This window comes from Lepidochelys kempii, chromosome 4 (assembly GCF_965140265.1).
Source record: "Lepidochelys kempii isolate rLepKem1 chromosome 4, rLepKem1.hap2, whole genome shotgun sequence".
NCBI lineage: Eukaryota > Metazoa > Chordata > Testudines > Cheloniidae > Lepidochelys > Lepidochelys kempii.
In genome coordinates this window covers 105,759,560-105,783,512 of record NC_133259.1, presented here as the reverse complement: position 1 = coordinate 105,783,512, position 23,953 = coordinate 105,759,560, and the positions used below count along the sequence as shown (strand labels likewise).

The 23,953-nt window shown below is 40.5% G+C and overlaps 1 protein-coding gene across 5 annotated transcripts in view; it reads right to left on the bottom strand.

The window, feature by feature from the left end:
• Nucleotides 1–22,571, bottom strand: part of SEPSECS (Sep (O-phosphoserine) tRNA:Sec (selenocysteine) tRNA synthase) — a 61,073-nt gene extending 38,502 nt beyond the window's left edge. For 2 of the 5 annotated variants that reach the window (XR_012158702.1, XR_012158701.1), the window contains exons 1-8: nucleotides 22,379–22,571; nucleotides 15,784–15,938; nucleotides 13,135–13,253; nucleotides 12,887–13,045; nucleotides 10,424–10,577; nucleotides 5,851–5,953; nucleotides 930–1,059; nucleotides 371–462 (exon numbers count right to left, since the gene is read on the bottom strand). Coding sequence is in view for 3 of the 5 variants with exons in the window: in XM_073342382.1 (XP_073198483.1) it covers nucleotides 371–462; nucleotides 930–1,059; nucleotides 5,851–5,953; nucleotides 10,424–10,577; nucleotides 12,887–13,045; nucleotides 13,135–13,253; nucleotides 15,784–15,938; nucleotides 22,379–22,492 (1,026 nt within the window). In the remaining 2 variants the exon portion in view is untranslated. The remainder of the gene's footprint in view (nucleotides 1–370; nucleotides 463–929; nucleotides 1,060–5,850; nucleotides 5,954–10,423; nucleotides 10,578–12,886; nucleotides 13,046–13,134; nucleotides 13,254–15,783; nucleotides 15,939–22,378) is intronic. The other 3 variants (XM_073342382.1, XM_073342381.1, XM_073342383.1) reach the window with 2 other exon arrangements.
• Between the last annotated feature and the right edge of the window lie 1,382 nt (nucleotides 22,572–23,953).

Genomic DNA, 23,953 nt, shown 5'->3' with positions numbered 1-23,953 from the left:
TCAAGTTTCAATTAGTATTCTTCCTGTGAACTGCGTGCTTTTGAAGTGAAATGTTCAGGCCAAATACATGAACATTTAAAAAAATGATCCATGTTTCAAGCAATTTTGTTTTCAAAGTCAGAAACCGTCTGGAATTTGCACTGCTGTTGCTTTCAAAAGTAAAAGGTTTATTTTGGAAGTCACATATATTTTTAAACAATGAGGCATGTGGCTCCTGAAATACAGTAAAGGATTTTAGATTAATTTTCTAGTTTGGGATCCAGTGATAAACAGGCAAACTGCATATACTCATATATGAATGCTCCTGGGCTGTACTGTGACTGCACTGTATTTACAAAGAAAAAGAAATGCTGTTTGCCAGAAAGCTTACCTTTCTCTCTTTTAGTAGCTGTCTGTAGCCACTTTCACCCAGGGACAGTAGTGTAATGAGGACATCTAAGGAAGGAGATGCTGATGCTCTTCCTGAAGCAATGATATACAGATTATTTTAATTCTCTCTCATTTTATGTGTGTATATATATATATACACACACATAAAATGATATATATCACACATTCATCTTTGTGAAATAACTGCAGAGAACTTGAATATCTGCTTCATATAGAAGCATATATTCAAGTTCTCTGCAGTTATTTCACAAAGATGAATGTGTGTAATCTGTCAAAATATATGTCTATTAATATATATATATTTTGACAGATTACACGCACTCATCTTTGTGAAATAACTGCAGAGAACTTGAATATCTGCTTCTATATGAAGCAGATATTCAAGTTCTCTGCAGTTATTTCACAAAGATGAATGTGTGTATATATATATATATATATACACACACACACACATACATACATACACACACACACACAAGCAGATATTCATGTTCTCTGCAGTTATTTCACAAAGATGAATCAATCTGTCAATTATTTACCTGGGTACATCTTGCTGATATCCTGGATGAAGGAATCATTGAAGCCAGCAATGACAGCACCACCTACTGGAACCATAAAATTTTTGTCCAAACTCTGGATGAAAGCATCTATTCTACCTACTCGAGCACCCTAAAAACAAAAAAACAAAACAAAAACAACACAACCACCCCACACACATGTACACATTAGGAACAAGTGTTTGACAGCATCCAATTGTATTATGTGTAAAAGCAATGGACAGCAAGTTACATTAATAAAACTCTCATAGAAAATACATTAGAGCTAAAACAAAATTAAAATGGTTAAGTTCCTTTTCTCAGTAGTGTTTACTAAGAACATGGTTGCATTGCTACATATCACCACAGGTTCATCTATCTGTAATTCTACTATTAATCCCTATTTTGCAAGGAATTGAAACACTGAACTAAGTTGAAGTCTTACACAATGCGGTACATTTTCAAAGTACTGCATGGATTTTTAACTGTATAACTCCTATAAAAGTCAGTAACCCACAACATTTCAAAAGTTTACCAAATTGAGTCTCAATCAGGGATTATATTTATATATAAAAATGGCCACGGTGTAGCTATGTTTAATTGAGAAAACAGAGTCTTTTCTCAGTGCAGATATATAATTCCCATTAAAACCAGTGGATGATTGTGGGAGAACACTCAATCACTGTCCTTACCAAGATTTCAGTTAGTTGTATCATGTAAGATTGCCTATAATATGAAAATGCAAGTAACTCCACTACTGCAAATGGAGTCAAGTTCCCCTCAATAAAACAAACTGTCATTATAACCAGGGGGCTAAGTATTCTCCAAGACACAGGATGTAAATACTGCATCAAGGCTCCGTTTTCTGAAGCACAAATCCTGTGAATTCAGAGAAGTCTTATGGTCTGTGTTATGCAGGAGGTTAGACTAGAAAAAAATCACAATGGTCCTTTCTGGCCTTTTAAAAGCCACAAATTTATGAATTCTCCAGTTAGCTGAGACGTCTGTAGCAGCATGAAATCAGTATAATATACTCAAGCACACAATTTATTTATATATTAAATCAAGCTACATGAATGTTACTAGTATCTGTGACAATAACAAAACATAGAACATGTATTGTCACTTCTGTTTTTTAAACAGCTGTTTGGGTGGTGAGTGGGAGGGAGCCAATGAGTTGGCAGTGTTTTGGTGCGGAGATGAATGCCAGAGGTTTAACACCTGCATTTAGTTGGGGGAAAGGGAAAAGTGGGGCAGTTGACAGGGTACTGGGAACAGGATCACTCCCCGGCTTCAAAAAAAAAAAAAAATCTAGTTTTTTTCCTTCTCATCCTCCCATTCCATTTTGGTTTGTTGGATCCATCCTTCTAGCATTTATTTTCTGGCATTCATCATGGTACCTATGAACAATCCATTAGTCTATTAGTAATGAGTGTGTACAAGTGTGACGGGGTACACTTGCTCTGCACTGGTACTGTGAGAATTTACTCTACTCTCCGGGCTGAAGAGGCCACACCCCTGCGGCCCTGCTGGGCATGCTCCAGCTGGAGACTAGGTATAAAAGGGAGCAGCTCAGCCCATTCAGGGCTGACTGTTGAAGAGAGAAAATGCATGCTGCAACTCCAGCCTATGAACTGCAGAAGCCCCAGATGGCAGAAGCCAGGGATGCTGAGACTCTGAAGGATGGCCAAGGAGTGGCGGCGATGTTGGGAGCTTCACTGACTGGGGAGCCCAGAATCCCTGGCATCAGGAACCAGGTAGGAAGTAGCTCAGGGAGAGAAGTTGTGGTGCTGAGTGAGGTCAGCATGTTTTGAACGGATTCCCTGCTGACTCAGTGGTGGGCATACTTGCCACTCACATGGCCCTGAGCTTGGACATGGTGGAGCAGGGAGGGCCCAGATCCCCCTACCTGGCTGTCAGCCACCCTGGGGTGGTGGCCCACTTTTTTGACTGTGGCCGCTAGGCCATGCGGCCCTGAAAGAGGGTGGCTTTACTGACTGTGGCTGCTAGGCTATACACCCTGGCTGAACCGGGAAGCCATATTCACTTGGACCATTAGGTCCCACACCCTGACTCTGGCCATTGGGCCACACAACCTTGAGAGAGTAGCCACACTGACTTTTACCACTAGGCCACACTACCCCAAGACAAGGGGTGATCGGAAGGATGTGACTGTGGGGAAATAATTACCCCACCCCAAGAGGCCATGAGGCGCACTTGCCTTGTGACAACATGGATAAGCAGGTGCCCTGGGAACTTCATGTAGCTTCCCCTTCCATCGATATCTATCATTACATTGGAGGGGTGGAATGCCCCAACTTCCCAATATCTTGAGGATGATAGTGGTTTGGGACCCTTGAACTTTTCCCAGGGCCCATGATTCTCCAAGACATCCCTTACCATTGACAAATTCTGCCACTGTTATCATGGAACGCATTGGCTCCTAAATATACCTTAAAATTAATTTCCTCCTAGATTGTATAATTTCTATTGAAGAAAAGAGATTTCTTTTGTTAACAAACTCTGAAATAATGACTTCAGTTAAATGTTTAAGATTATATCATAAGAAATATCTAGCTACAAGCCAGAAAGAAATGCACAGCCCAATACACTAATGCACATAATTGTGCTTTTCAGTGTTTCTTGACAAGATTATCATTACAAATGATTTTTTCCATTTGAGTTGACACAGGAAATTAAGTTTCTTAACATTCTGATCATAAGTTTAGCCTATAATAATATAGTTTCTCTGATAAGAAACCCTCATTAGCTGTAGGATAATACTCAGCAATTACACAGCCCATCCATGTGAAAATCAAAATGCTTCACAAACAATTACATGTCACAAAACCACTATAATGTAGGTACAATAAATATCAAGTAAACTATAAAACATCAGAAATTTTTTTCCATCCTCATGTCTCAAATATGTTTTGCCAAGGGCCTTCAACCACTCAAGAGCACATAGCAGCCATAATCTCACTTCAAATGTTTTTATTTAAAAAATTAATGCTTGTGAAGATTAAACAATATAATTTTATTAAAGGGTCATCATCAACCTGAAATCTAGGGTTTTTTTTTTAAAAATAGTAGTTTCAGGCATTAGACCCAAAGTAATATCCCTTATCTGTGCCTGTGGTTTTTTTTTGGAAAAAATAGGGATTGTAAAATGTTTTCCTCTATCCTGCTGATGTGTGAGAACCAACACAAAAGGGAAATATTAGAAATGATACAAAAAGTGCTGTCAGATGTTAAACATGCTGAAAGATGTCTTTTCCTCTAATCTTTCAGTTATAGCCAGATTAGACGTTTGTAACAGTCAGTAAAACATTTCTCAGAAAGATTTAAGTTGACAGTGTCCCTTTCAAACAAGGAATTTCCATGAACTTCTAGTAAAAGGACTGTTATCAAAATACCTAAAGACCTCAGTCTGTTCAATCTACACTTCTGAAGGTGCTGTTGACCAAAAAAAAAACACACATGTAGATTGCAACTACTGATAAAAGGGTTTTAACAGCTTTATTGCTGATGCTGCATATTAGGAAATGTCCATTTAACAAACAATTCTCCCAAAACAGGCATTTTTTTTAAAAAGTAGCATTATAACAAAGTAGAAAGAAAAGGAGTACTTGTGGCACCTTAGAAACTAACAGTCTCTAAGGTTCCACAAGTACTCCTTTTCTTTTTGCGAATATAGACTAACATGGCTGCTACTCTGAAACAAACAAAGTAGCTTATCCAGTATCAGTCAGTTGTTTCTCTCCCTGGAACAGTTTGTAGCAATGAGCAAGGATGAGGTGGACATTGGTAAGATGTTGTGGCACTTCTGTCATATTCCTTCAGCCACCTCAGAAGTGCATCAGGAATAAGGTACCTAATAATTCACATCCTGAAGAGGTCTTAATTCCTATTCAATTACAGTCCACGATTTTAAATATAATTGTTCTAATAAGTTTAGGAAGCAGTTTTAAGAAGACATAAAACATCCTTCCACTATGAAAAGTATTTCTTAATAAAATGAAGCAAAGATAGGGGAAAATGTTATGTTCCAGACAGTAGAGAAAAGGTGAGCATATATTTATTTCTTCCAAGTCTCTCTCTCACTTTAAAAAAGGATTATCCTTTTGTGGTTCCGTCCCCCACTTTCAGCAGCAGTTTGCTTGACCATCTGCCAATTTTAACTCACTTTCTTCTATAATAATGACATCTGGAATACTGAAAAGCTTCCATCCTAATTTTTACATTAGAAAAAGAATCAGAAGCAGCTGGAAGGGCCACATACTGCTTGGCATTTTGAGAAACAACAGTTTGGAACTCTCCTCCCCCCCAACCCCTTTCTTTTCCTTACTCTTTCCTCTACTACCTTGCCTTTCCTCAGCCTCAAATTCACATGGTGCATTACCTTTGACAAATTATTTATATATACTTTATTGATTTAGCATCACCAATACCCTGAAGTCTCTTCCATATTTTTGACAATTAAAAATCCCAAGTTTTGTGGGAAATTATTTTTCTTCCTGTTCTTTCAATTTTACTTTGTATGTTTCTGATTTTGTAGTGTGAATAATAATCAGAAGCTAATGAATATTACTTCAAGCCCCTAACTATGAGAAGTTGTGGGGAGTCCAAATAACCCTTCAAGAAAACCCTTTTTAGTCTGAAATGTAGGAAGGTTGCTGGAAACCAATTCTGCTCAATCTGTCCCACTTGACTTTGTCAGCAGGGGGAAGCAGCTCTGAAAAACTACTCTGTCCTTTGAATCTGCTCAGACATGCAAAACTGCCTGGGATTAGATTCAAGTCTGCAAAAACATTTGACAGAATGTGCCCATGTTGTGCATTTTGTAGTTCTAGATAACTGCATATCAAAGGTTAATATAAATATATCATTTTAAAAAGTCTCATTTGAAATACAAGCCTCATACCTCCTGGATGAGATGCATACATTTTGAAGACTGAACTCCATATGCATTGTTGACAATATGAGGAATGTCATAATTAGAACAAATCACAGCCAGTTCTTCCAGTCTACAAACATAAAAGTGCAAATTAGGAAAACACTTATAACCGAACACGAAGTTATGGTATGAGTCAGGCCATTTAAGGACTAATTAATACAAGAAGATCAAAATGGGGGCAAGTGACGGAAAAGGAAACTTCTCCACAATTATATTAGGGTACACTGCAACTGGGAGTATGCCTCCAGCTGGGTAGACAGATACATGCTAGTTCTCCTTGAGCTAGTGTACTAAAAATACCAGTACAGACCTCCGAGCATGGGCAGTGGCACAGACTAGCTGCTCGAGTACAGGCCCACCTGACTTCCTCAGTCCTAACTCAGGTAGTTAACCTGCACTACAAAGTCCACACTGCTATTTTTAGCATACAAGCTCAAGAAGAACTAGCGAGTCTCTGTCCACCGAGGCTGGGAGGCATGCTCTCAGCTGAGAGTAGACATACTTTAGTATTACCATTGTGACCTGATAGTTAAATGGAAAGGTTTTTTTGTTAAACCAACATTCCTAGTTACCTATACCCACTCTCTAACCTTTTGGGTTGGGCTCAAATTTTTCATGCTTAACCTTGATTCCAAAGAACTTTTTAGTAAAAAGCACCCCCGCAAAAAACTATAATTGGAGTTGCAAATATGGTTTTTTAAAGCATGTTTCAGCTTACTGTATTTTTTTCAATTTATAGCACTAAGCCCCACAAAGGGTTTGACTGAAGTTTCAAAATTTGTGTGGGGAATGAAATGTCTAAAGAGATTGGAAGTAGCACAGGATAGGGAACGTTTCACCTTTAGGTTCCCAGTTCAATCTAACCCAGCTGGGTAGTGACTAAAGTTGTTACCCTCTGATAGCTATTGAGTGGCCTATGTTTAATGGGTTGGTAGTCTCAGTACAAACCTTAGTAATCATATTTCAAAAACCACCAGCACCTTTGACATCCATTGGTGCTCATCTGCATGCTAAGCAGAGACCAAGGAGTAACTTGGAATGGAAGTAACTCTGTCCTCTTGACAATACAAGTGGTTCCTCCAGAAGAGGAGAGAAATACTGACAGATCTAGGACGAGAATCATGCACTCCTGCTGCTCATACTATATGTACTCTGTGGGAAGTAGACTTTGGGCTCCCATTACTCCAATCTGACACCTTTGCCACACCAAATTATTTTGTTTTAGACTTTGTCTGCACATAAATCTAAATTAAGAATGTGTGTTCTGGAACCTGCTGAGAGATTTGTACAATTTTAAAGCAAATAGCATAGAAAGTCAAATGATGTTGCACATAAATTATTGTATCTTCAGATAACCACAATATAGTAACCAAAGTATGTTGCAGTTGCAGGGTCAGAGGGTGATGCTTAAGGCCCTTAATATAGGCAAGCATGTTCTTAAGACCATTGACTTAAGCGCTTTCCCAAATACGGGCCCCAAAAGAGGACAGCTATACTAGTCTGAATATGCTTGATCCCAGCTAAGTTTAAAGGCACATGAACTTGGTCCTAGTTAGTACCATATCTGGATGGTTGGTATTTCTCTGTGTTTGGGTCTTCTCTACCATCTTCATTTTATTTTACTAGTTACCAATAAATCTTTCCTCTACACTAAGTTGAATCCTGTACTCTTCTTTTTCAAGCAACACTCATTTCAAGATTTGGGCCAATATCTTTGCTTTCATATAACTCAGATAACTTACTAACAAAAGAGATTTTTCCTTAGGCTTAATATATAGGTAGCCCTATAATTGCTGACTGCAAAGATCCATGGATCAGCACCTTGCTGGAATTGATTTCTCACAATCCAGATAAACTTTCACTTACCATACAGGCTCAGAGCTGCAATGAGCTCCATGTGGGTGGACCTCTGGACCCCACTAAAGTCTATAAAGCTCTGCATAGATGCAGGAGTTCACCGGGCAGAGCTCACTGAACTTTCCGGGCCTCTTGTATTTTATAAGATCTTTGCTTTTAGTACATTGGAAAAGGGTTCCAATTCTGGCATCTCTCTAAAATCCCTTGATTTCCCCCCCCCACTTGTGTACATTTCTTATATTTATTTTTGAAAATATTCTCTTTGAAAAGTTAAAATTTTTCAATTGGATTTTGCACACATGCAAAATCCACAGTGCAAAGAACCAGGGGCCCACGCAGCTCCCACTAGCTTCCAATCTACTGGCTTCTGGCAAGAGGTAACTATTTTCAAACTGTGGGGCACGACTCAATAGAAGGCAAAAATAGTGGGTGGGGGGGGTGGCATGTTACCCTGCAAGCCTCCTCCACCCATCACCTCTACGGGGCACAAATATACTTGCCCCGGGCACTAAAATCCCTTGTTACGGCTCTGTTCTTTCCAATAAAGAGTGGTAATACTTAGAAAGGGGCACACAATGAATTTAGGCTTAAAAAGACCTTTTAAAAAAATAAAAATGTTAAATTTCATGTAGCATGACATTTGCTTAAAATTTACATTTCAGCATACTTCTATGACAGAGCATTAAAACAAAAATGTCAGATATTTAAAAACATGCATATAAAAAGGTATCCTGCAGGGATCTTGTATGGGATTCACCTTCCTTTTATGAATATGCGTCTTGTGGTCTTTGATGGTTGGAAGTATCCTTTTAATAAAAAGCTCAAAACCCTCTATCTGTAGTGTGCTATAAAGCAGCCCCAACTTATATTTTATTTCAGAGTCACAGGGGACAGAACACTACCTTCTCAAAAAAGGAGAGGAGGCAGAGGAGTGAAAGAAATTTACGCTAGTTCAAAAACAGACTAGTTGATTTGGTGGTTTTGATTCAAGCTGGCCAATACATTTTCCAACTCATCTTCAGGTAATGTTCATTGTATTCTGACAGAATTATTCATCCCACTTTCCTTCCAACATGTATAAGTGTTTGGGTTTATTTTTAAATCAATAAAATGTGGGACACTTTTGACTAATGTAGGATAACAGTGAAAGATATTTTTCACTAGCCATTTTTCAACTGTAAGATGATAGTGTTTCATTTCTAACTTCACAGACATTCAGTTATGAATTTCTAGGTATCAAAGCAATTAAAGCAAATAGATACATATGATGCAGAAAGAAAATAACAGCAGTAAGATTATTTTGTTTTGGAATTATACCTAATTTAAGCAATTCTTATGCTGAAGTTAAGGTACTATATTTTCAAAACCTCAACAATATTATTAAAACCTATACTTTAAACAAATTGTACTGTGAACACAAATGAGCCCACAGATATACAACTGTACACTGGCAAAACCCAGTATTTGGGTTTATTATTATCTAATTGCATATGCAGACAGTATTTACGTTCACAAAAGCAGGTTTTCCAAGCAACTATCACTGGTCTCATTTTGAAAATTTGTCCCAACATACTGAGTGCATTTAGCCATAAGAATCCAATTTCTCGTTTCCAGAACAAGAGTTTTCAAAGATTTCATAGTGCGGACCACATCTTAATATAGTGTTTCAAGACCATATTATCTCCCATTCTTGACTGTGTGGTTCATCTCCCTTGTCAGTAATGATTGAATAACATCCCTGTGGCAATTACAGCAATAGCTTGCATGGAAATGTAATATTAGGAAAGAATGTAATGTATGTTAAGCTTATTTTAATGTGATTTAACAGCTGGAAACAGAGTGCCAGCATCACATGATCAGCTAGTAAGTGCTCAAACCAAGAAACCAGAGCAAATTTTTTTTTTTTAAATATCCATCCAGTACATCTACATTTCAGGTTTGCAATGCTGCAGCTATACTAGTATATTTACACTGGTATTTGCACAGTGGACAGACATCCCACCTTGGGCTATCAAAAGTGTCAAATGAGAAAAATTCATCTTTCAGAGTAACAGCCGTGTTAGTCTGTATTCGCAAAAAGAAAAGGAGTACTTGTGGCACCTTAGAGACTAACCAATTTATTTGAGCATGAGCTTTCGTGAGCCAATGAAGTGAGCTGTAGCTCACGAAAGCTCATGCTCAAATAAATTGGTTAGTCTCTAAGGTGCCAAAAATTCATCTGTGATCAGTGAACTAAAGAAGACAGCAGCATAGGGAACTGTAACCAAGAAAAATGTGACCTCTGACTTACCAGGGAAGCTTCTGTTGTATGATTCCACAGAAGACCATTTTTACCCACTTCTGTGGAATCACATGAAAAACTGCTGGCTACAATCACATTTATATCACCAAAAGCAATGAGATTATTATCCTCAGCCAGGTATGAAAAGAAAGATCTGCCCTGTTTCTTGTCCGTCCTTTTCTGCTTCTTCTGGTATGCTTTTTTGCAGAAGGCGCATTATTTCCATCCTCCTGCTCCCTGAATTCCAGGAGGAAACTGGAAATAAACTTTCACTGTGGTATCTATTTTGCTTCATTAACTATTGGTAGTAGTAATTAAGCAATTTTAGAAAGATGAGCATAAATGTGAAGGTTATTTAAAACTTTGGTAATAGTTACCAAGCATTATATGAGGATTATTTACCTGTCAGGTACCCTTGGAGCAAAGCAAGATGTAGTAGAATGAACACAGAGAACATTTTCAGCCCCAAGATCCTGGATTTTAGCCTCTACCGCCTTTACGTCCGTGCGCAGCTCATCACCTTCTAATACATTCTCTATCACCACTGGCTCAAAACCTAACCCAGCCAATAAAAATAAGAGTGTGTATTAAGCAGTAATTTTACAGGTCTATATCTTCAGGCTAGATGCATGCTTATTGGCTCTGATTTAATTTCAGATTTTTTTATTTCTACTCACTTATTCTGGTAAGAGACTACTTCAGAGATTCAGAATCATTTAGAACATAAAAGTACATAAATGACAACTTCACTGGTGCCCACTGGAGAGCTTGGGCGTTAGGTAAAAGCTAGTGCTCTTTGCAAGCTGAATCATATAGCAGCAACAGGTTCAAGGAAATCTCCCTTACTGAAGCAGATTAACCCCTTCACTCCCAATTCTGTTTTTAAATATTCAATATGAGGGAGGCAGGTGAAATCAGTCAAAAGGATTTCCCTTTCAAGATTCCAAGGTACATTAAAACAGTACTGCTGGGGAAAAAAATGCTAAAAATACTAATCAAACAGCTTCTAAAAATAAAATCAGTTTGTAGCAAATGCTATAGTTAAGGCTGCAACTCAACTTTCATCAAAATCCTGTTTTTACTCATTCTCAACTCTCAAATATTCATTCGAGTTTTGAAATGTCCACATTTGGTCTCATTCTGTAAGTGAAATTTTTGTTTTTGGAAAATCTGAGCCAAATTTGCTAATCATGTTTGAGTTAAGCAAACACTAAAGAAAAGAATCACATTAAAAAGTGTTAAGACTTCTTTAGATACAAAGACTCAATAAAACAGTTGAACTGCAAACTTTATATGTGGATATTCCTCACTGAAGATCATACCCAAGAGACAGATGTGTTTAAATTTTTTTTTCAAATGCACTAAGTCATAAATGGTTAAACTGCTTTTGTGCACATATATTCATTTTTCAGTTAGGCCACTGCTTGAGGAACTATCCAATTGCACAAGTCCATAGTGCCACATGTAAGTTTTTTCAGTACATGACAAAATGGCATAATTTAAAACCTATGGAGTTACTGAAAAGATCAATTATGCATGTTAACTATATGAACAGGCCTGCAAACTTAAGGCTCTATTAAAATTCAAAACACTTCTTTGAAAATAATTAGTTTGATACTTAAAATATGGTGTGATTTTGTAGAACCATATATTTTCCTCCACAGTGGATCTAGCAAGTCTAGAAGTTTCACTACTTTTAGCCTCCATACTTTGTGTACCAACTAAAACGTAAAGAAAAAGGCCCCAGTGTTCTGTTTTGTTTTCCACCATCAGTTTTAACTGAATGGCATGCAAACAGAAAAATGAAAGTAATTTAAACTATCATCCCCAAGCAAAATAAGGATTAAAAAGTAATTTCCTATTATGGAAGGAAGTCATGTGATCCATCTATATCTGGTCACCTCTTTCAGTAGTATTTGTACCCTTTTTTTATTTATAAATTTAAATTTCATACATCCCAAGTTGCCAGTTTTAGCAGTCCATTTCACACACTAATTTCCATCTATGCAAAGAAGTTTGTACTGAACTCCCATCAAGCCTGCTCCTGTTCCCAGTGCAATAGGATTGAGTTGACCAAACTAAATTCTTCGATTTCCAATCTAGCATGGCAGCATCATTGTGGGTCTTCCCTCCTTGGATTAACAATATGCCTCAGCTCTGTCATGGAGGAATGAAATTGTGAGTGAGCCCCTGTCCACAAGAACTTGGACTAGACAACCTGAAACCATCATACTGCAATGACTTAGTCACTGTTGACCTAGGCTGGTTTCAGACTGGTGAGGTAGGGGTAAGAGACTCTGCATCCCTAAACATTACCAATCCCTAAACATCCAATACTTGCCATTTTTTTTTTTGAGACACTTATTCATTCTTTAATTTGGTGGCATCCATCTTATTTAAATAAAAGTTTTGAACAATTCAGTCATGTCTCCTCTTACTCTTTTTTCCTAATATAAATCTATTTTTCTTAACCTCTCCTCTGTATATAAGCAGGTATTACAAATATCTTAAATAAACCACATTTCATATAATTACCTATGTTCAGAGAATGCTATGGCTGCCTAGTTAAATACTCAACTGTTGTCCTCTGCTGAACTATTTCCAGTTCTTTGGTCTCTTGTAATATGGTGCCTGAAGTTGGGCACGACATTCTAGACACATTCCTCACTTTCTTTTTATGCAGAGTGATGATATCTTTATCTCTACTCTTACATATCTCCATATTCTATTTGGATTTCTAGTCGTCTATTTTATTGTTTCCAGACACCAAGTTTATGAATCCAGTACCACTATCAACAGGATAGTTTTAAACATGTGTAGTTAGAATGCCACATTGCATGGTCAATCCCACCTTCTTCCTCTTACCTGCAGTGATCATAGATTTAAAGCAAGATTTCTGATCTATGCGTGGCCAAATAATATACTTTGCCTTTGGTCTCTTGTGCCGCAGTGTTAAGAAACACAGAGTTAGACTCATGCCAGTTGCCATAGGAACCACAAAGCAATTGGTCACTGTCCGGACACCTGTATATAAAAACAAACGAGGTAGTAGCATAGAATATTTGCTAACTGCCATATCACCCACATAAGAGAAACATTTGTTTCATACCTACCAGCCAGCTTTATAATGTCCAGAACTATTGAATTAGTAAGTTTGTTCAAAAGGCTAGAACCTGCAGCTTTAGGCTGGACAGCAGAAATATCTCCTGACCTCCCAATTCCATGGATTAGCCTGAACAAAAGAGGTTGAAAACTTATATTAAGAATTTTTCAAGCCCTAAAGCAATATTTCCTGTTTTCTGAAGAGCATTTGATTTGATAAACATTGATAAAATGTCTTATCCAATGCAACACCAAAATCAGTCAATTTCATGTTACTATTATAAGGTATGGTAATTCATTATTTCACTCACTTCTGTACAGTAAAGCCATCAAAAACAACATCCTGTTAAACAGAGTAACTGAGAAGGCCTATAATAGTGATTACTTTATGCACCAGGTAGATTTACCGGAAGAAAGGGCTGTGAAATCTGTGTCCCCCAGATCATGCTACAAATGCTAGCACACTTTGCGCACACACTGCAGCCATGTTTTTTGAAGAATAAAAAGCAGTATTATACAATGCAAAGTACACCCATGGGATTTTACAGATGCTGTGCCTGATAAACGTTTCACAACAACAGAGCAATGAAGTGGTTTACATATGCTCTGTTAAAAATAAATTTTAAAACATTTACGTTAATATACGCTGTGTTTCCCTCCACATTTTGTCTATACCCACCCGGCATTCTACTACCTCCTCCTTCTCATTCTGTGCAGTCCCATCTTTCTTCACATTCTTGCATCTTTCTGATACCACTCAAATTCCATTTATACATGTGGAATATTATTTAGCACCTTTCAGGCTTGAAGGATCATATAACTTTTTATGAACTACACACTTACAGAAATAACTTCACCCACTGGTGAAATGCAGCAGCTGCCTAAGAAAGCTCAGCAACAGTATACAACTACTGACAACCTGAATTCCATTTTTGTCTTGGGGACAGCGAGGACTCCAGCCATATACATCCATTCACTGAAGAGTTGATGGACTAGAAGGAACGCAGAACTTTTAGGAGGGTGGTTTTATATCGAAGTTTTTTTTTCTCCCACTTTCAGTGTAACTACAGCAATAGTTAATTGGTTTGATAATTGAAAAATTTGCACATAATCCTTACTTTACAATTACAAAAATGCTTTGTTCCCCTGGTCCCCCTTTTCTCAGTCTACATGTTCCCTATCTCTCTTTCCTGGGTCTCTAGACGCTGGGCTCACTCTGCCCATTCATTTTGATTTTAATATGGCTGAGAAGGAGAGTGTGCTCTCAAACCGCTGCCTGACGCTTCCCCCCACTCTTTTACTTACCTAATTTGCAGGAGAATGGAGTGGGGATGTAATGGAGGACAACTCTTAGAAGAATTCCTTCTCTCTCCCACTACTGAAGCTAGTAGGTATAAGTGGTACATAAGGCGACAGAACTGTCCCAGCCCAGCAAAAGTTAAGGAACATCCTCAGCTCTGTCACCTGCAATATGTTCAACTCCTAGTCTACCACATTCCTTTAGAAAAGCTAGGTAGCAGCACTTTTGGAAAGAGAGAGATGCTCCGAAGATGCCCCTGATCCCATAGCTCAATCAAGCCAGAGACTGACTACAGAATTAAGTAGATGGAATGGGAGAAAGAAGACAGAGGTGATGCCTCCAGGTCTGTCCTCCACTAGAACAATTCTTCCTCAAGAAGAATTGCAGGGGCCTTCAAAAACTGCTAGATCCCTATGACCACGCATTAAATTTAAAGAACTGCAATTTAGAACAAGAAGTGAAGGAAAATACCATATTTAGTTGCAATTGCAAAAGGAATTCAGTTCCCTGGTTTTCTCTGGAGGTCTCCCATTATAAAACTGGATGGGCTAAACTGAGCTTAACTTGTGAAAGTTGAATTTACTAGAATACTGGTCTCCGATATGTCCTTGTGCCAACATGTCAGAGATGGGGATTTCAGTAAATTTCACTCTGCTGACATTACAGATGACATAACAATAGAATGCAGATAATTGGCATAGGACAGCAACCCAAAACAGCAGATCTAGATAAAGCAATATCTACAGAGTCTCTAAAATTCAATATCCAAAGCACCCATCAAATCTCAGAAGACTCAGGACTTCAAGCTATTAGAAGCCCTCCCTGTCTCATAGCTCTACCTCCTCTGAATCAATTTTAATGGACTGGTTTATGGTAATGTCAATTAATCTCTGTCATGAGTTAATAATTACAACAATCAATATTTGGATGCAAGGGATCTTTTCCAATAGGGATAATATTTAGAAGAAAGAAGAAGTTTTGAATAATATACAGATGGGTTAATGCAGTGCTCTATAAACGGAACTTTAAAGGACAAGTAACACAAGTTATTTTTTAACCAGAGAAGTCTCTTCTTTTCCTTCTTGCTTTGTCAGGTGTCCAATTCAAAATTTTGCATCTCTAACACACACAATTTCCTTAAGAGCAAAGTTGTGAGAACACAGTGAGAGATTTTAACAAAAAAATCTTGTTACAAAACTTTTCATGATTTGCTAATGGAAAATATGATATCTGAAACTGATGTAATTGTCTGTAATGAAATGTTGTTTTTCAAATGCTTTCAAACTCTGATAACAAGATATTAAAATAAGCAAAACAAACATAATAAAACAGTAGTATTAAAATTACTTGTCAGACTTACCTGTAATGCCGACGGGCAACTAATCCTGATGCCACTCTTCCTTCCCTCTCACCCACACCACAGTTGCTCAGAAAATTGTTGCTATCCATAATGGCAAGTTCATGGAGGAAGAGTTCGATGGTACTTTCATCCCATCCATTTTCAGGACACTTGCCCTTCAGAAGGAATTATAACTATAATAAAAATACTTCCTAGATGTGGATAATTAAAATTGATAAGATTTCTGTAAGTAGATTGTTTTGCTAATTTTGGTATCTTCTTTAGTGCACTGAGCAGATTTAAAGCATTAAAGAAATCTTCTAGTCTCCCCTTCCTAGTACATGAAACTGGAACATTCAGTAATAAAAGCTACATAATAAATTGCTCCTATACTCGATGCAATTTGATATTAATGTTCCCAGAAAGAATAAATTTAAGATGTATTTGTCTCCAAGTACAGCATTCTAGGATGCATAAACAGAAGCAGCAAAGAGCATTTAGGAAGTTTCTTGCTTGGGTCCAGAGTGACCTAGACAAATTAGAGGACTGATCTAAAAGAAATCTGATGAGGTTTAACAAGGACAAGTGAAGAGTCCTGCACTCAAGACAGAAAAATCCCATGCACTCCTACAGGCTGGGGACCGACTGGCTAAGCAGTTCTGCAGAAAATGACCTGGGGATTACAGTGGATGAGAAGCTGGATATAAGTCAACAGTGTTCCCTTGTTGCCAAGAAGGCTAACGGCATATTGGGCTGCATTAGTAGGAGCACTGCCAGCAGATTGAGGGAAGTGATTATTCCCCTCTATTCAGCACTGATGAGGCCACATCTGGAGTACTGCATCCAGTTTGGGGCCCCCACTACATAAAGGATGTGGACAAATTGCTGAGAGTCCAGTGGAGGGCAACAAAAATGATTAGGGGGCTGGGGCACATGATTTATGAAGAGAGGCTGAGGGAACTGGTTTTATTTAATCTGCAGAAATGAAGAGTGAGGTGGGATTTGACAGCAGCCTTCAATTACCTGAAGGGGGGTTCCAAAGAGGATGGAGCTAGGTTGTTCCCGGTTGTGTCAGATGACAGAACAAGAAGCAATTGTCTCAAGTTGCAGTGGTGGAGGTTTAGGTTGGATGTTAGGAAAAACTATTTCACTAGGAGGGTGAACCACTGGAATGGATTATCTAGGGAGGTGCTGAAATCTCCATCCTTAGAGGTTTTTAAGGCCCAGCTTGACAAAGCCCTGGCTGGGATGATTTAGTTGGGGTTGGTTCTGCTTTGAGCAGAGGTTTGGACTAGATGACCTCCTGAGGTCTCTTCCAACTCTAATCTTCTATGATTCTGAGATTCACCTTATGAAGGATATACAGGATATTTGATATACTACATGCAGCTTTAGTCCATTAGGAGTATAACACTGATCAAGAGACATGGAGAAGATAAAGTAAAAGACAATTAGGATAACAGAAGAAAGAATACTAATAATCAAAGAAAGTTAAAAGTAATTTCAGGTATTACACATTTTCCTACTTATTTTTTCCTCTTCTTTGTTACTGTTTTATAAAAAAAAAAAAAAAAAAACCACTAAAGCAAGAGAAACTGACTACTTATGCAGGGGAAACAGTGAGACTGACCAAACAAAGACTGCGGCCAACTGTTCTTTGCATTCCTTTGTGTAGTATACTCACTTTTTGTAACGTGCTTAGATCAGGTTGCACCGCAACCCCTTTCTGTCAACAAAAATTGCTACATGACCCCGGGAGCCCCACACACCAGCCAAGGCTGAAGACCAAGGGCTCTGGCTTTAGGTGGTGGGGCTTAGGCTTCGGCCATGGGCCCCAGTAAGTCTAACATCAGCCCTGGCAAAGGGGTCACGACCCACTTTGGGGTTGCGACTCACAGTTTGAGAACCCCTAGCTTAGATGAAAAGCACTCTGAAAACACAAAGCATTACTACACAGCAACAAATAGCTATGCAACACCTGTTCTCTTCTTCTTTCTGTATGTTTTTAAACACTAAAAAAAGAGACTATCTTCTGCTAGTCTCCTTCAATAATCTTAGTTATTTGTCACAACAACAGGAAAAAATGTAGACAAATGATAGTGTCCATTTAAATGGTCAGAAAATTAGGTCTGAACACACAAGAAGAGAGTAAGGGAGGCACCGCAATATTCCACATTAATAACCGGGAGACTCACTTCTAATTACTAATTTCAGAATATTATAGAACAAAAATAAAAATCAAGGGTAATGAATCACAACACACACTTACTTACTTCTGCGCTGCTGCTGGCAGGGCACTACCTTCAGAGCTGGGTGCCTGGCCAACAGCTGCCTAGGTCTGAAAGCAGTTCAGAAGTAAGGGGGGCAATACCACAACCCCCTCCTAAGATAACCTTGTGATCCACTGCAAGTCCCTTTTGGGAAGGGCCCCCAATTTTAGAAAAGTTGGTCTTCCCTGTGAAATCTGTATAATGCAGGGTAAAAGCACACAGAAGACCAGATTTAATGGTCCATGACACGTTTTTTGTGGACATAATTTGGTAGGGCCCTACTTATACTGCTACACACACAGCAATCACTGCAAGATTCATTTGGGGCTGCAAAAGAGCAAGGCCAGGAAGAGAACACTACAGCAAAACATACTACTCTGACTCACTATTAAAATGTTCTTTCAAAGTCTCCCTGAGCCATATAGCTCCATGTTGAGCAATTCTTATAGCCCTTGTAGCTAGCTGTTCTATTTCAGCAGATAGCCGCTTCAGTCCCGCCCTCCACCCCGGTGGAAACTTTCCCCACTTTCTTTTACAGCTATTATACAGGACACAGCAGGCATTCAGCTATTTCTCTCCCTAAGGCCCAAACTTATAAGTAAACAATGCCAGTGACCCTTCAAACAACCAAAGGCACATTCAACTGTCATTCTGCACCTGCTGATCCTGTAGTTGAAGCGCTTCTTGATGCTGTCGAGGTGGTCAGTGAATAACTTCATGAGCCATGGGAGCAAGGCATAGGCTGGGTCACCCAGGATCACTATTGGCATTTCAACATTCCCAATGGTAATTGCTGGTTGGGAAAGAAAGTCCCTGCACCTTTCTGAACAATCCTGTGTTCTTAAAGATGTGCGCGTCATGCACCTTCTCTGACCAGCCCACACTGATGTCAGTAAAGCATCCCCAGTGATGTAGCCCTCTGTCAATGTACTGTGGCAAGGTGGTCTGGTGCTAAAATAGGAATATGCATGCCATCTATTGCCTCACCACAGTTCAGTGGCCCCACTGCTGCAAAAGCATCCATCATGTTCTGCATATTACCGAGAGTCAGTCATGCATACCAAGAGATGATTAATAGCCCTGCACACTTGCTTGACAACAGCCCGTGGTGGATTTCCCAACTCCAAATTCATTTCTGACTACCTGGTAGCAATCCGGCATTGCAAATTTCCACAGTGCAATCGTCATTCACTTCTCAACTGTCAGTGCAGCTCTCATTTTGGGGTCCCTGCACTGGAAGGCTAGAGAGAGCTCTGCACACAGATCCAGGAACGTGGCCTTGCGCATCTAAAAGTTCTGCAGCCCCTGCTCTTCATGCCATACCTCCATAACGATGCGATCCTACCAGTCAATGCTTGTTGCTCAGGCCCAGAACCAACACTCCACCATCTCCAACTGCTCCATGAATGCCACCCGCAATCCTGAATTGGTTCTTACTATGTCCCACAGCAATCTAGCCTCCAAGGAATCATCACATTCCCTGTGGCTCCTCTGACAGCTCTGTAAATACTGCAGGATCACATGCCCTGTGCTTGCCATGCTCATGACAAAAGTACAGAGCTGTGCAGACTCCATGCTTCTGTCATAGATGGCGGACAGTGAGGAGGGACACATGGGTTTGTGGAATTTTGAAAAGAAGGCATGAAAATTATGGGATGCAGATGAAATTATGGAATGGACAACAATGCATTATGGGAAGTTGACCCCATGCTCCTAGTCACCCCTGCGTGACTTGTTTTGGTCCTATCAGGCATTGCAAGAACTTCCCAAAAGATCCTGCACTGGATGGTGGCGAGTTGCACAGTGGGATATTTACCCATAGTACATTGCACTCTATATCAATACAAGAGCTCCTGATGAGAATACACACTGCTGACACAAGGAGCCAAGCATGCGCACACAAGCAATGTAATAACTTCAGTGGCTTTATACCGTTGTAACTTATGTTGACATAATTTCGTAGTATAGACATGGCCTAAGTGCTAAAAGCAGAGATTTTATGGTTACAGTCTACCAAATGTAAACTGACAAAGTGCTACTTTCCTCAGGGATTGTCAGTCCCTGATTAACTCCATCCAGAAAAGGATGCCTTATTTCTTAACCCAGGTCTGTAAACAAGCCCTTTAATCTCCAGACAGAGTACACCTGTGAGGCTCAAAACTTTACCAAGCAGCACAAGAACTAAATTAAAGGACTCTGGTCAGTTTCACAATTGACACTCAGAACCCTATGGGCAACACTGAAACCATCACAAACCATGTTAGTGTCAGGCTGCTGCTTGTGAAAGCCATAAGCAGCAAGAAGGTCACAGGAGTTATTCACAATAGAGTAATGAGAAGGGACTTGAGAAACATTACTCCTACTGCATTTTTAGGTCTATCTCAGGCCCCCTTCTCAATGGCAGCAAGAAAGCTCAGAAGTGGGAGAAGGGTAGAGTTTTGAAGACCCAACCCTTACAGCCACTGTGAGCGTTCTGAAAGGGTGGAGAGAAAGCTCCTTCTCACTTCCAAGAGTTAGGGGGTAGGGCATTTCAAATTTATCAGACCCATTCTAAGAAGCAGTTAACCTGAAATAGGAGCCCTCAAGTAGGACCTAGGGACAACAAACCAGTAAAAGTCTGAGCAGCAGATAGAGGCTATGCTTTTCACAGGGCACTGGCTCTAGACCCTGCCTGTTGCCCCTCATTTGTCTTTTGTACCTCTTGCTTGTAAGCATCTAATACTTTTTTTCAAGTGGTCACAGTAGAGTTTGCAAAAATAATGAAGTAAATCTACACTAGAAACGCTAAAGTGGAACAGCTGCAAACTGTAGTGGAGAGACTTAGGTCACATCTACACTACAAAATTACGTCAACCTGTTATTAAATCTTTTGTGCATGTGCCCATGTGCTTCTTGTGTTGGTAGTGCGTGTCCTCACCAGAAGCACGTTTATTGATAATATTGTCAGTATAGGACATTTTGGGACAGCATCTGGAGGCCAGTAACAGTTGATGTATGCAAGGCAGTGTCTACTCTAACACTAAATTGACCTAATTACATGTGACTCTATGCCGCTCACAGAGGTGGTGTAACGAAGTCAGCGTAGAGAGGCACTTACATCAGCAGGAGCCAAATTTAAGTGAAGATACTTCCACAGCTAGGTCAACACAAGGCATCTCAACCTAACCGTGCAGCATAGCCTAGGCCTTACTACAGAAACGGACAAGCTTCTTCGACTGCTGTAATTAATTTACCTCTCTGAGAGGAATTCTTCGGTCGACCTACCAGTGTCTACACTGGGACTCAGGTTGGTTTAACTAGGTGTCTTTAACTCTGGGGAGTGAATTTTTCACACCCTGAGCAATGTAGCTAGATCAACTTTGTAGTGTAGATGAGCCCCTGGTAATATGTGGGCCCCAGCAAAGCACTCTGCTAGGAAGCAGGAAGACAGAAACCTCTAACTTGCTTGGAGTCCATACCAGCAAAGCCCAAGATCCACAATGCTGGAGCCAGACAAGGTGCTGCATGGCTATTCTGGGGGGATATATCAATGCTTCCAGCATGCATCTCTGCAGAAGATCTGACTAGATGAATATAATGGTTCCTTCTAACCAAAAAAACAATGCATCTTCCCTGAGGCCCTCCATGTGCTTTCAAAGTGTGTGCCCTACACAAAGGAAGAGGTGAAAGGCACCAAGTGCAATGACAAGGTTCCTCCTATTTCCCAGTCCATCTGCATCCACCCATCCTCTGGAGTTACACTTGGCTTGTAAGCTCTTTGGGGCAAGGGCCAGGAGCTTGTTCTGTGTTTGTACAGCCTTAACACAACCCAAAGGCTGGGCTCCTGTGCGCTAGGGGGCAGACAAATCATAACCAGACTAAAAGAAAAGGAGGACTTGTGGCGCCTTAGAGATTAACACATTTATTTGAGCATAAGCTTTTGTCAGCTACAGCTCACTTCATCGGATACATCCGATGAAGTGAGCAGTAGCTGACAAAAGCTTATGCTCAAATAAATGTGTTAGTCTCTAAGGCGCCGCAAGTCCTCCTTTTCTTTTTGCGGATCCAGATTAACACGGCTGCTACTCCATAAGCAGGGAAGGACACAGCAGTGCCACACGCGCTCTTGCCCTAAAGGGCGCACAGAAGGGGGAGGGGGCAGGGAGCCTTTACTGGGGATCCTCCCAACTCCGGCCAGGTGCCTCAGGCTGAGGGTAGGGACGCGGGGCTCAGAGCCACCGCTCTAATCAGTGCGCACGAGGGACGGAGGGAGGGAGGCTGCGCGCTGCGCAACAGCTGGGGGCTGGGCGCACGCTGACGGAGCGCCCTTAGAACCCCTGGGGCAGCGGGGTAGGAACGACCGTTACCTGCTCCAGCAACACCCGCAGGCACAGCTCATGCGCGCGCCGGCCCTGCGCCCCCTGCCGCACGTAGGCCGCGTTCACCAGCCTCTCACTAGCGCCGAAATTCTCAACGTTCATGTCGGAAGTAGTGGGCGGAGAAACTGACAAACACACTCAGATTCCAGACGCTCCTGCCGCCTCAGCGCAGGCGCAACCCCGTAGAACGAAGGGCCGTGACACCACGTGAGGTGACACGCTCAACTCCGAGGCAGTAATCAAAAGCCTGCCCGCATGCGCGTGGAGAACGCGTCACGCCGCGCCCCCTGGGGGTGGGATGCGGTGCGGCGCCTTTTTCCTGGCGCGCGGAGTGTTCTACGCCTATGCCTCGCGGGGGCGCTGCTGCCTCCTCAGCCTGCCTGCAGCCACCAACGGCCGCAGCCCGCAGAGTGGAGCCGACTGCAGCCAGGTGTCTCCATGCGGAGGTGAGGCGGGCTCCGCACGCCGTGCCCTGGCCTGAGTTCAGCCAGACTGACCAAGCGCACGGGTCTCAGGCCCGTGGATGTACCAACGTCCAGTAAAGATGGGCTCGGAAAGGTCCAGTTCTGCCCTCACAGGCCGGCCCGACCAGCCTGCGAATAACTCAGGCGGCGCCCTTAGGACGTGGGCTTAGTTTAGGCCTGAATAGCAGGGGCGTGCTGGGCTGTCCTGGAGCTGACTGTGGAATTGCCGTTTTGTTAAAGCCTACCCAGGCCTGAACATGTTAGAGAGGTGAAAGGTTTTGGTAACTTTGAAAAACCCTTTTTCTACACAAAGGAGGAAAAGCAAGATACTGTATTCCTGCAGGGACTAGAAATAAACCTAGGTCTTGAGGCTGCTCACACTCCCATAGGTGCTTAACTTAAAGTTTATGATTAGTCCCCCTTTGTGGTTAATAGGATTTCTTAAAGTTAAAAGCATGCATGTCAGGCTGCTGTATGCAGTTCTTCCACCATTATAATTATTGTGGTTAGGGATGTGCTTGTTTACTAAAATAGTTACACTAGTACAACCCTTAGTGTGGACACAATTCAAGGTGCCTTATACTAATGTAGTTCCCATAAGGGAATGGGAATAAACTGAACCACTATAAGCATCTTTATACTGGTATAATTACATCTATAATAAGGGTGTTTTGCAGCTTTAGCTATACTGGTATAATTAATGCAGTACAACTTTTGTGCGTAGACAAGTCATAATTGGGTTATTGAACCCCTGTGGAAGTTTGTACCCGTTTCACCACATTAACTGCTAGTGCCTTTCTACTGCATTTCCAAAGTCAGTTATGTCCTTGAGACAGAAAAACTTAATGGAGAATAAAATAAATATTTAGTTGGTTTTTGTTTTGTTTTTTTTAAACAGAAAACTAAACTGGTTTCGTTCATGGAGAAAGCTGCCTAGCTATCTCAAATTCTTACACAGGAGCCTTATATTTAAGTAATTAAATCACTTGAAACAGCATGATTTCACTCAAAACCTCTGCTAGAAGATCCCACATTCATTAAGGCTTTGCCTATGCTAGAAAGGGTTATACTGGAACAGCTATACCAGCAAACCTTCTTA